Here is a 13,405-nt window from a genome sequence, read left to right on the forward strand (position 1 = left end):
TTTATTCATCAAACCAGTCAACTTTGGTCAATTAGCAACTTTAACATTTTTTGAGAATGCACATATGACAATGACAACAAAAGGTTTATGGTCTGTACGAAATAAATAGCAACGTTGCTCATTTACAGCTTGGCTGAAGAAAAAAAAAAAAAAAAAAAGTGTTAATCTTCATATTAAAAAGGCATACAGATGAGTCGTGATACTCATGAACTCACTAATTGCTCGACAAAGAAAAAAATGCTCTCCTTTTTAAATAAAGCTTTTCAGTTTTAATATGCACCTTCAAGAGCCTGTTATAGTTAAATAAATAGAATGCTTTCCATTTTTAACATGCACATCCAATTTGCCTGGGGAAAGTATTTACACTTCACTGATCGTACTTGTCCACCAAAATCCTCCACTTTTTTTTCTCTCTCCTCTAAACAATTCTTTCTCACCACAAACTCTCATACATACACCAATGTACAGTCACTCTTGCAGACATGCTGCACCTATTCACTATTAACACAATATCTAGAACCTATTGAAAGTGATCAAAATGCTAACGGTGAACATGGAATACCATGGAGTGTAAAGAAGAAACAGTCCAAAACACCACATCTTAACCATGGCGAGGGGGGGGAGAGGGAGGGCTCACAAAAGGTTTTAGTTTACAATTGATCATGCACTGTATAAATTCACTGTGTTGTTTGGTTTTGGAGAGTGTGTTATAAGTGGCTTTTTCAATATCTACTTGTTTTTCTTTAAGTGAACAAAGAAAAAAAGAGTTACATCTCCCATGACAGTTAAGCAATCCTAGCGAATAATCTCTAAACAATATTTAAGTCCTTTTTCATCCGGGGATTCTTCACTGTCCTACAACAAGTGGTTTTTCACTATCTTTGAAGTAAGCTTCAGCACACAACCAGGAGCCACTGCAAGAAGGCATTTCTTCTGTCTGTCTGTCTGTCGGTCTGTCTTGTCCATGTCGGCGAAGATAGATACCCCCCCGGGCCATCGCGCTTAAGGTTGAGATGGGTAGTTTATTCTGTGCTGATGTTTTAATTTCTTTTTTTTCTCAACTTCTTCTCTCTCTCTCTTTCATGAGGCAAAGTAAGAGTTCTGCATGGAGTAGAGGCGGTCAATGGGGTTTCCCACGCGGGCCTGCATGGAGTTGACGTCCGACGATGCCATGAAGCAGTCACTGAGGCTGGTTAAAGACGTGTCGCTGTCTATGTCATGGAACGCCGAGTCGTTACCTGCAGGGAGAGACGATAGGGGAAAGATTAGGCGTCAGTATTCGGTGGCAGAGGCGTCAATCCAAAAAGCATGCGGCGACGCCCCCCATAGCTCCAACTATGAAATTGATGCAATCTCGTACATGAGATTTACAACAGCGTTGGGAAATTATAATTGCTAATAGTCGCTCTGAGAAATTGCGGTTGCGTGTCATCACAATTGGGAGAAAGTGTTTTGTTAGCTATCATCAAAGCTCACTCTTTGCAGCCCTCCCTGGGACCATTTGCGGGTGTACGAGGGAGCATGTAAACAAGGGGGCATCCTCCTAAAAGATCGGGCTAATAGCGACTGCTACGCCTCTCATAAAACCTCAATGTGTTATTTCTCTGGAGGGAATAGTTAACTTTATTACACTCTGGATCTTAATGATAGTGTTGCACAGAAAACGGGGACAGTGATTTGGAGACATATCTTTTAATGCCTTGCCAATATTGTTCTTTTCTCAGAGAGTGATGAGACCGGGGATTTGGGTTCTTGCTACAGGAGGAGAACTAAATGGAGGCAAATTATAAGGAAGTTATGAACTTGGGGAAATGGTCCCTCTGGGGCTTGTTGAGGACATCACTCAGAAATGTGTTATTCCAGTTACATCCTGTGGACTAACACTTGATTGACTGAATCCTCCCCCTCCTCTTCCCCCTCCTCTCCATCCCCCCCACTTTCTTGTTTTGCATTTTAATCTTTTCCCTGTATCACACAGAAATCAGAGACTTGTTGTTTTGCCATTCCGATTCATTAGCTCACACCAGCCCTCAATCATTTGTTTGGATTGTACTTAATCTGAGGCTGTCCACACTAGCCACATGTTTTTACCACACACTGGAAAACATCACCAGTAACCGGGCATGTCTCGGAGCTGGAGGGAGGCGGAGAGTAAAGAACCATATTAAACAGATTTTTTGAATAGGAACTTCAAAAAAAACCAATAGCATATGAGTGCATTCGCGTTATCTCGTGTGGGGAGAGGAGAAGCTGTGGCCAGAACACATGTCCCACACTGGGGAGCTAGCTATATGAGGTTGATCAAGGGACAGGCATGTGTGCGATTCTTTTTAGAGCAGGAGTGGGTGTGTGTGTGTGTGTGTGTGTTTCTGGTCCAGAGAGTTTGGTTAAGATGCTCACCATATGGGTTCATGTGGTCCCCGGGCATCTGTGGGGGGGTGAGCCCCTGTTGGAACGGGTCTGTGCTGTAGCCGTTCTGATCCATGGCCACCAGCTGCTGCTGCTGTGGAACCAGTGGTGTGAAGGAGTTCATCATCCCCTCCATACGATTGGACATTACCTCTGCAGGTGCCAAAGAAAGCAAAAAAATAAAGTTTTACAATAGGTGTAGAAAAAAAGCTTGAGATGAGTCTGCAGAATGTAAATGTGCCCTCCCCCCCCCCCACACACACACACACACACACAGAGGTGATGTCAACAGCGCAGTCTCGTAGTTTTCCCATTCACTCCTAGTGCCGTAAGAACTACTCAAGCTCACCTTAAATTCTGAGCTCCTGTTTTGAAATTTCCCTAAGACTGCCAGAGCAAAAAACTAATAGTGACATAATACTGATAAAAAAACTAAGGGAGTCTGGTGTTACACTGACCTCCAAATACCTGGAGCTGCTTTCCCGAGTCTGTTAGTATCTCCATGGAAACCTACGGTAGTTAATCCCGTGGCTTCCCCCACAATTCCCCCTTCACAAACACTGCTGCTCTTCAGCTAAACTGACTTGTGAGAGAGGGACACAAAAACTCTTGTGGCTTCATCGCTAGAGCCCCCCCTCCCCTCTACCCCACTCACTGCCCGGCCTTTTCCTTTTGCAGTGAATGACGTCTGACGTTCATTTTCTTTGGCTCCCAGACAATATTTTCTAACTTGCTTCTGATGTGAAGCGCTGCTGTGTGTACACAGTACAGTGACGTACTGGCAGCCTCTTGTTCAATGTAATTATTTAAGTTGTGAACCAATTTATCACATCACACTCGACAATTACTGCATCATAACGTAGAGAAGATTTTCATATACGGCTTATAACTAGCTAGTGAAGCCTAGTGAAGCTCGCACAACCAAATGAAATAGCAACTAGCAAAACAGTTGACGTGAAGACGGGCTTGAAAATTTTGAAAGTGTGAAATACGTCTACTTCTAAGAAATTTCCCAGAGAAAGAGCTGTAAGACATTGAGCTTCAACTGTGTGTGTGTGTGTGTGTGTGTGTGTGTGTGTGTGTGTGTGTGTGTGTGCGGGGTCTGTGCAGTATCGTACCTTGGCCCAGTCTCTGAGAATTCTGTTGTTCTTGTTGTTGCTGCTGTCTTCGTGCCAACTTCTTCATCTGAAACGAAAGGAGTCAAAGTTGTGAGGAGCCCCCAAAACTAACATGCGCTCTTTAATTTAAAAAGGATGCTCCTCGCTGTTCACCCTCGAATGAACCGCACAAAACTGGTGTGTGAGTGCACTTCGTTGTCAGGTATCAAAGGATTTTTAACAAGATAATAATCAGAACAGAGGAGGGCGTAGACATTTAATGCAATGGTGAGCTAGATTTGCAACTCCTTTGACTTTTTTTTCCTTCTTTTTTTACATTTGTGAAAGGAATGCAGTGATAAGTTTTACACACACACACACACACACACACACACACACACACACACACACACACACACACACACACACACACACACACACACACACACACACACACACACACACACACACACACACACACACACACACACACAGTGGTGGTGATTTATTAGCTGGACTCCAAGAAGGAACAAGGCTGTTGTAAATGTAACTCATCCTTGTGTGTGTGTGTGAGCGGCTCTCACCTTAGCTCTCTGGTTCTGAAACCACACCTGCACCACCCGAACACTGAGTCCCGTCTCCGCAGCCAGCGTCTCCCTAACCTGAAACCATCAAGAAAAAAAAAGAAAAGAAAAAAAGATATCAAGCATCCCACAAGAAAAAAAACAAACACTTCATAAGCAAACTGAAATACTTAGCCCTCCTCTAACATATCGAACACATTCTAACCAACAGGCACGTTTGCCTCTTTGATTTTGCTTTGATTTCAGTGAACGTTTGAATGAATGCAGTGGTCTTTTTTGGACCTCTTGGTTATTGCCTCTTCAAAGCCTTGGCCCGGGTTGCAGCAGCCTGTTTTAAGGGTCCGGGCTATGGAGGCAGTTGCTCCCTATCTCAGTATGACATGCACGGTGCAGGCGGACTGCGTTACACCAGCCTGCCTCGGTTAACACAGAACAGAATGCTGCTCGCCCACTTCAAAGCGCAGCTCTGAGGTGGGGGAGATTTTTTTTAATTTGAGAATTTTATTTGTGAAACTACTGTAGGGCTTCGTGGTCGGCATCTAAATAACCAGTACTCCAAATGCAAACCAGGGAATATATAAAAAAAAAAAAAAAAAAAAAGGTTCCTTGTTTAAGCTTTGTCCGGCTTACCTTTCTGCAGGGTTTCGAGGACACCTCAAAGGACGCCTTGAAGGCCCGCCTCTGTTGAGTGGTCAGGATGGTGCGTGGTCTTTTGGGCCTCCTGGGATCCTTGGCATCATCGCCCTTCCCCTGGCCTGCTATGCCTTTCTCCGGCTTGATGTCCAACTCCTCATCGTCACTCTTCTCTGCAGAAAAAGAGTAAAAACATTTTTATGTATCGTCAGCACACGCTTGAACTGGACTACACCCTAGTTATTCTGTGACATGTCTGCTGATGAATATATTCTCCTTCTTTCCCTATGCCGGGAGATTCACACACATACACAGCAAGCTCATAATCAAAGGAGACACATGTGTTTTTGATACTTTGTTATCAATTTGTTACAAAAGGAAGAGGCCACATGTACCATCAGACTTACAGAAGGCTGCGGCGCTGGCTCTCGGAGAGAACAGTGAAATATGCACATTTGTCATAGAGCCGGACACCGCGTCACGCGTTATTTATTGCACTCAGCTTTGTCTGATTTACACTAAATCAATCTCTGATAAGAATACTACATCAAGTGCAACATGAAAAAGGCAACAAGAGTACACATGGTAAAGGCATCTCCCATGACACAGCAAGAAAGACACATTTATTATTTTATATTTTTATTTTGTGCTCTTGCGTTTTGGACCTTAAAATAAAGACAACTTTCACATGGATTGCTAGAGTGTTACTGTCAGCAGCAGTTTATTACACTTTTGCGTAGTAAAGTCTGTGACATGTTTATGCTTCAACCCTACAACATGCCATTATATTAACCAAATAATAACTTGGCTTTATTAGATTTCTGTTACTAAGGAAATGCCTGATAGTTTATTTTTTTACATTAAAATCAGTGCGCTGTGAATGCAGCTATTAGACACAATGACTACGTAGTCAATATTCTTAAATATGAAGTCAAATTAAATGCAATGATCGTGAATTTATTGAAAAGAGCATGAAAACAATGGTAAACGTGAAAACTTCAAAGTTAATCCTCTATTAATGGTAAATGATGAATGCATAATGAATACATAATTACTTTGGCATCTGACTGTAAAATATGGAAAATGATTTGGGCTGAATCATTTTGGCAGAGCGTGGACATAATGTTATCTAAATTCAGCATCAGCAGTGTGGGAGAAACTCTGTAGTGACTCATGGCTTTCATTTTCACCTGCCACAAAGGCCACGGCGCTATGTAAACACAACATGAAAAATAAATGAACGAATAAAAACATAAATGATCCTTCTATGTTGGGTCTGAAAACAAGTGTTTCTGAAATCTAAACCAGCGGTGTTGTTAATGAATCCTCATGAGTCTGGGGGTTCAGTGGCTGTCTCCCGTTATCTGATACGTATCTCCATTTCTCCACTAAAAAGAAAAACTCCCCCCAAAAAAACCTACATTTCATCTGCCGCATGCCGAGGTTAACCTCTGTTCATGTCAACATTTTCCCCCATCTTTGAAATTTGGAGACGCGCAACAAAAGACAAGCCTGGCGCGATACGCTGAGACACAATGGAACGAGGGACGACGCAAAGCAAATATTCCCACAAGTTGACAAAAGTTGACACAGGCACAGATGTATTTGACAAATTCTCTCCCCCCCCCTCCACTTTTGTGCATGTCTAAATGTGAGCCAGATGGTAGTGAACAGTGAGGCTTGGCGAGATGCCTCATTGTGTGTGGAGGCTATAGGCGAGGAACACTCGAGCTGATAAGAGCGGAGGAGCAGGCTTCTCTGCAGCAAGGCCCCCAAATCCCTCTGTCACTCACCATGATACAGTGATTTAATTCTTTCCAGCACCAGACCCTGCCCACGCATGGAGGGCCATTTATACAGGGTGGCTAGGCTCCGTCCTGTTTCCACTTCCTACTGTATCATAAACCTACGCTCCCTGTTTGAATTAGAATGCTACAAAGTCGGCCATTGAAAGGCTGCAGATGGAGCCATGATAGATTTTTTTTTTTTTTTACTGCTTGGGCATTTCTGAAAAATCTCACATGTCCCAGCAAATGATATGGCAACTAGGTTAAAAGACTAATCCCCCCTATTTTAAATGTAATATTACTAACATACCTACTCCTAAGGTCACCTCTTAAGCAATATGTCCCCAGTGTGAATAGAGACACCCAATGTATCTGAAAAAACAACCCTCTCTCCTTCTCTCCACCTCCACCTTTCTAACAAACACGTTATCCAAAAGCCCAGTCAGATTGCTCACCCCTTATGACATCACAAGGGGCAAAGACACGCCCCCTCATTACCAAACTTACAAACTAACTCCACCTGTGATACCCCTCATTCTAACTGCCAGTTAGATTCAGTGGTATCTGGGGGTGTGTCAAACAGAACCGAATAGGCTTTTTAAAAAAAAACAGGCTTAAAGAGACGTGCGTTTCAGACATAGGCTGAAAAGAGTAGATTCAGCAATAGCACTATGAGAAATATAAAGGGCACTACACCATGCAAACAGCTTCTAGTAGAAAACCAAAGTACAATTTTGATCCTGAAAAAGAGCAAGGATATGTGACCTTTAAAAACCGGTATGATTCGGTTCAGCTCCATTGTGGTGGATCATGTCTATGTTGGCTACCAGTGTGATGGAACGGGGCGCACAGAATACAACACCCGGGTGCCATCTGATGATAGCACCACAGTGTTGTTCTCGGCGCGGTGTGAGAGGGTGCAGGGGGCTCACCTGAGTCTGAGTCATCGGGGCTGACTGAGCTGAGTAAGTCCTTCTCCCGCTCGTAGTCGATCTTGCACAGCAGCTGGCCTTCCTTCAGGACAAACTCGTCGCCCTTCCTCAGCTGCCGGTCGCACACGCAGCAGCAGAAGCAGTTGAGGTGGTAGACACACTCCAGGGCGCGCATCACAAATTCCGTGGGGGCGATTTTCTCCAGGCAGCCGCTGCACTTGGTCGCAAACAACCTACAGGACGAGAAAGAGAGGAGGGTTTGGGTTTAGTTGTTGGAAGCAAAATATGTTACGTCTAAAGTAAATATATAATTCAACCTCTGTAAACCAGGTTTAAAATAGAAAAAATCAATATGTGATATCAAAGTTGGGTGTGTATAAAACGTATAAAACCTAATTTAAAAACAGTTTTATAACCATAGCAACAGCCATTGTTTCCATAGAATGTTCGGGCATAGAACTGCCGTGATTGGTTCAAAATACTTATTGTGTAATAAGCACCGGAGCGATAGCCCGCCTCATCAAAACCAAATTTCTGTAAAGTTTATCAAACTTAAATGACAATATCTTTCATTTGGATTGATAAATATGCTCTAACTCTTTTCAGACAATTACTATCATGCAACTAACTCACCAATTAACATAGTTAGAAGGATTTTGTGGATTTGGGTTTACAGGGGCTTTAATTATTTTATGTGCAGTAGTTGCTTTATAGCAGAAGTTACATTGCGTCACTTCGAGTGCTTTTACAGGGTGTGTGGCTTTATTCTGTCCCTTTGCTTTTTCTTGAGCTGCCCATCAAGGTTTTTTTTATTAAGAGTCAAGTTGGCTGGCTGATCCTGTGGGCAGCCAAGGAAGTCACTCCTTTGGCAACAGCTCATCTGTTAAATTTTCTAGGGTGGGTCATTCCAAGTGAGCTCAGCCTTGGGCAACCCAAACCTCCTCCGCGCACACACACACACACACACACTCACTCACACACACACACACACACACACACACACACACACACACACACGCGCACACACATACAGAAAAAGAGGCTGAATCATGTCCTAGTGCAGTGCTCACCAAATCCTCATGAAACCAAATCAAGCCTTATGCTTACATTGTACACACATCTCATTCATATGCACGACCCTCTACCAAGCATCAGATACCATATCAGATTCATTGCGGACTACTGGGCCGCCCTCTAGTATGTTCATATTTCATCTCACTGTCTAATATCATACCTCTGTGGTGCAACACGGCCTCTATCACCATATCCTAGACAACGCCTCCATCTTCTTTGATATCCTTTCAGGAAGTTGTTTGCATTGTTTTATTGGTGACTGAGAGGCATTTAATTCCTCCTTCTGTTGTTCAGAAGAAGCCACATTAAATGGAGCAAGAAGGCAGCGAGTGCGGTTGATCTTGTCCAGCCGTGAAGCTGGATTTATTAGCGGCCTCTTTGTTTGCCCTGGTCTGGAAGACAGCTGGCAGCCGCCTATCTATTTGTGGTTAACATCTATTTCATTGTGCAAGGCGGGGAAGGCAGCAAAGAGGAGCAATTGACATCATCCGCTGGTTTCGGGACAAGGATGAGCGATAGCGATGAATATAATGTGTAAATATGAGCGCAGGCAAACCAAAGGATGGTTTTGTTATGGTAATGCTGTTATAGGTGCTGATTGAGTACTGATATGGTGTATGTGTGTGTGTGTGTTTGTGTGTATGTTTGTGCGTGTGCATGTGTGTTCACACGTGTATGAGCAGCTGTATGCACGCTGGAAACAAGATGGTGTGGTTCCTGCTGTTGTCTATGCGGCTGTCTAAAATAATTGCTTCACTTCGGCTCATCAGATCAGCATCAGGAGAGCAACATTTTATGCTATCTTAATTACATTGTATTAATTGATAGGTTATTGTACTAGTTTCATCCATTATGATCAAAATTACCACCTGCATCTGGTGAGGAATTTAAAAAAAAGCTGCCAGTTACAGCATCTTATTTTCTGTTCAAGCATCGCGCAGCAGCAAAACAACAGAGATATCAGAAACTGGCACCCACAGGGTTCATGAAATCCTTTAATCTTTCATTTATTACAATAAATTAAGCAGATTATTATTCAACTATGGAAAAACCTCAAGGATAATCCCTTGAAAAAGAAATGTTGGCATGTTTCTCAAACAAGCAGGGTTCTAGTTGGAGTGACCTGCCAACCCGGATCTGTCTTCTAAACAAACCTCCGAGTTTGAACGCTAAAAAACAAAAGGCAGGAAAAACACTGCTTATAAAAAAAAAATTAAGAAAATAGGATTTTTTTTATTTTATTACTCTCCCGTGCAGATGAAGTGAATATTCAGGGAGTTTGTTTCTGGTTTTTAGAGGGATTAGTGTGTTAACATGCTGGGATCAGGGGGAAAGAGGTGATGAATCTGTCAAGACAAGTTCCCAGCTCTAACTCTCATGTTTAGCCAATGATTGCCGGCTTAGACTAAAGAAAGAGAGCAAAAAAAAAAGTTGAGGAAATGACTTGTTAGCGCGGTTTTGATACGTCCAGGACTTCGCATTCACCTACGACCGCTCTCTCTCTCTCGCTCTCTCTCAAATCTTCTCATCTAGATGAAAACATTCTCATTCAGCCCTCTCTTCCTTTCTTCTTTCTCCCTCGCCGGGGTCTAATCTTGTAAGCCATTATTTTTCTATTTCCCCTCTCTGTCACTTTGCATTATTTTTGCTGCTGTAATTCCTATTCGTCCCTTCTGGAATCTTCCTGTCCTGCTTTTGTCCGCCGGGTCTAATCCGGACTTTCTGCCTGTTTTCAGTCGCCGGTCCCCATTCTCTTAAGATGGAATAGCCATGCGTGACGCCCCCTTCTATGGCAACCACACCTCCACAGGAAGGCAACGGCGACTTTTCGGATGGGCAGAGACGGCCTTTGAGAAGCTGGCAGCAGAAGTAAATCCTTCTCTAAGGAACAAGGAGAATTAGCAGGGAGCAGTGGACTAGGGATTTAACCCTACCCCTCTCCTTTGAAAAGGCACAGTCGGTCCCACTCCTGCGGCTAGCCACAATCAAACAGAGGAGGAGTGGGGAGGTGGCGGTGGGGCTGGAGCAGAGAACACAAACTCCCCTGAATGACACAAGCAGTGGATTGTGGAGGAGCCCTAATCCCACTTTAATACCTTTCCAAGTTCAGCTGCTAAAGAATGCTCTTTAAAACAACACCACTGTGTGAGCAGTGAAGGTTGACCAGGGGGGGAGGCACGCCATTCAACCTCCCCGACATTACCTGATTAGTGCTTTGAGGGCCAGGGCCAGTGGGCCAGCACGGCCAACAGCAGACAGAGGAGGTGATGTAAATGATGATTTTATATATATATAGAAAAACATATCAACGGGGGAATGTTGATAACGTTAGGAGACTTTACAGCTCTCTGTAAAGCTCTACTGGGATATTAAAAGATATGAAGGTAGGTGTGTGAGTGGAATCAGACTCAAAGTGATTTAGGTGATCATTTACACTGTGCTGTTTCTACTTGATCCCGCTGACCCATCGCACTAAGACTTGCATTCACCTTAAAATCCACTTTCGGGACCCTCCAGTTCGCTCGGGTAACATGACTCCCGGTGTTGCAGAGGCAAGGCCTGTTCAGCACCCTTTAGGTTTAAGCTAGCCTGTGCTTAAAAGACAACACTGAGAAGACCACCAGCATGACAAAAAAAAACCCCACGTCCCCTTCTCTGGCTTTCCTCCCTCCTCCCCCGCACCTGAGCGCGCAGATCAAGCGATGAGACCCTCCTGTGTGGATCAATGGCCCACATCTCAAGCACAGGGAACTATCAATATTTACCCAGGCCCTCCTTGCTCACAACTGGACTCATAATTGAAGAAAAAAAAGAGCCCATCTCAGCACACTGGCTCTCTCTCTCTCTCTCCCGGAGGAATCATTAGGTCCCTCTTTTTAATCCTGTGTCCACATCACCTGTAATCCCTTGTCTGCCCTTTCCTTCACGTTATCTATGCTTTTCTCCTCCTCTCCGTGACAGATTATGGCACTGCAAGGCTTGTATAACGCTACGAGCTGTGTTTTTAGCAAGCTCGAGAAAAAAAACATGGAAGGGAGAAAAAAAGAGAGCCTTCACAAAGTAGACAAAAACCAACGGGGACCGACAGTTATTTTGTCTGATGAACACTTCAGCCGCGCCAAGTGCAGCTGAGAGCCTCTCCGCTACTCTTCCTCTTCTTCTTCTTCTTCTTCTTCTTCTTCTTCTTCTTCTTCTTGTTCTTCTTCTTCCCCCTTTCTTTTTCCAGGCACTTTGGAGAACTATGCACTCTCCCTTTGAACAGATTATAGGCAACTTAAAGTGTGACAACATCTTAAGCTCTCACCACATGTTGCCAATGATTTCCCTTCTACAGACATTACATTTAATGCTTCTGCCGCAGTGATAAGCATCGGGAGGACTGGGGCGGGGATAAAAGAAAAAGACAGCAGAATAAGAGAGAGAGAGAGAAGGTCGGTGGTGGGTGGGGGGGGGGGGTGTTGGCCGCTATGGAGCTGCTCACGGCGCTTGCTCGATAATCATGCTACATTTAGCAACACGTGCAACGGTCTCACCTACTCCCCTTTTCTGCTATTAAACAACAAGCGAGAAACACCATAATAATTTAGGGGGGGAGGGGGGTGAAGAATAGCCAGGGCCATTATGTCACCGCTTCCCCTTCAAAGACAAGAGAGGGATGAGGATTATCCCAGGCAGCAGCTGTAAGCTATTACTTTGAAGATGCAGCTCTCTCTCTCTCTCTCTCTCTCTGGCGTTTTGGAGCAGGAAACCTGTGGCCATGCCAATCACTGCCGAGGTGAGAGACGAGGCCCGGGAGGCAGGTCAGATGAGGGAGCTTCAGGCCGCGGGTTCGACGGAGGGCGTGTGGAGCGAGCGGTCAAACGTTCATGCTTGATATTTCCTGATTTAGTGGCTGAATCTAGAATTAGTCTATTTTTTTTCTCTCTGCAGCTAAGCGTAGCTGACATATTGATATTTGAAGCTTCCAGAGCAGCCGGAGACATCATAGAATAGTTAGAGTTATTTTTACACTTCCGTTTTTTGTACAGATGGAGCAAATAAAATAAAAAACTTCTTAATGACAGAGCTCTAGAGGGCCTGAGCCAGGCTAGTTGATTCCCCTGTTCCATTTGTAATGCTAAGCTAAGCTATCCGACTGCTGGCCATAGTCCTTATAATTTACCAAACAGATGTAAGAGTGGTAATGATCTTCTAATCAAAACATGGCCCAAAAAGCATGTTTCGCAAAGAGCCAAACTATTGCTATACATATTCCAATTACATCATAGAAACACTTAACCAAATTGAATAAATAGCTAATTTCTCATCCAAATTTTCTAGCAGAATCTTGTTTAATTTGTTTATTGGAAAGACAACAAACAAAGTGAAAATTAAAGAGGTGGGCGAGGTCTCCTAACTGTTGAACAACCTCTTTTCTCGGACACGCCTTCGTATGTGAGAATTGGTTCTTAGCAACGGCATCAGGAGCTTAAGCTTAAAGAGGGAACACATTTGATGTCCAGATGTTGAAGGCAAACCTTTTCAACTTTGTCTCAACCTCAGGAAAATTACTTTGCCATGTACGGTCGGCCGTGTTGTCCTCTGGATGCGGCAGCCATTAGCTGTTGACCACATTGGGTTTAAAAATAGCAACACCGAATTCAGCTAATACAAGTGTTTGATTGCTTGCAGAGGGACACATTGTTAAAATTAGGCTCCAGAAGAAAGTTTCACCTTAATGCAACGAGCGTGCACGTGTAAATAAAAGCCGCTGAAGCATATCCTGATTCATTCTAGGTTGGAACAAACTTAAAGTCTGGTTAAGTAGCACCGCACAAAATAGGAAAGATAACACCGTTGTTGACCTTGTTATTTTATAGTATCAGCATTTCTCTTTGGAGCCTTGATTC

The 13,405-nt window shown here is 43.7% G+C and overlaps 1 protein-coding gene across 1 annotated transcript in view; it reads right to left on the reverse strand.

Moving 5' to 3' along the window:
- Positions 1-1,080: 1,080 nt before the first annotated feature.
- The window catches only part of lmx1bb (LIM homeobox transcription factor 1, beta b), a gene marked incomplete at its 3' end in the record, with an annotated part of 49,849 nt that continues 37,524 nt past the window's right edge, over positions 1,081-13,405 (reverse strand). The window contains 6 exon segments of the mRNA XM_080044109.1: positions 1,081-1,238; positions 2,401-2,562; positions 3,528-3,594; positions 4,091-4,168; positions 4,721-4,896; positions 7,443-7,675. Of these exon segments, the coding sequence (XP_079900235.1) occupies positions 1,081-1,238; positions 2,401-2,562; positions 3,528-3,594; positions 4,091-4,168; positions 4,721-4,896; positions 7,443-7,675 (874 nt within the window).

The sequence above is a fragment of the Ammodytes marinus genome, assembly GCF_949987685.1.
Source record: "Ammodytes marinus genome assembly, chromosome: 2".
In the NCBI taxonomy this organism is placed as follows: Eukaryota; Metazoa; Chordata; class Actinopteri; order Uranoscopiformes; family Ammodytidae; genus Ammodytes; species Ammodytes marinus.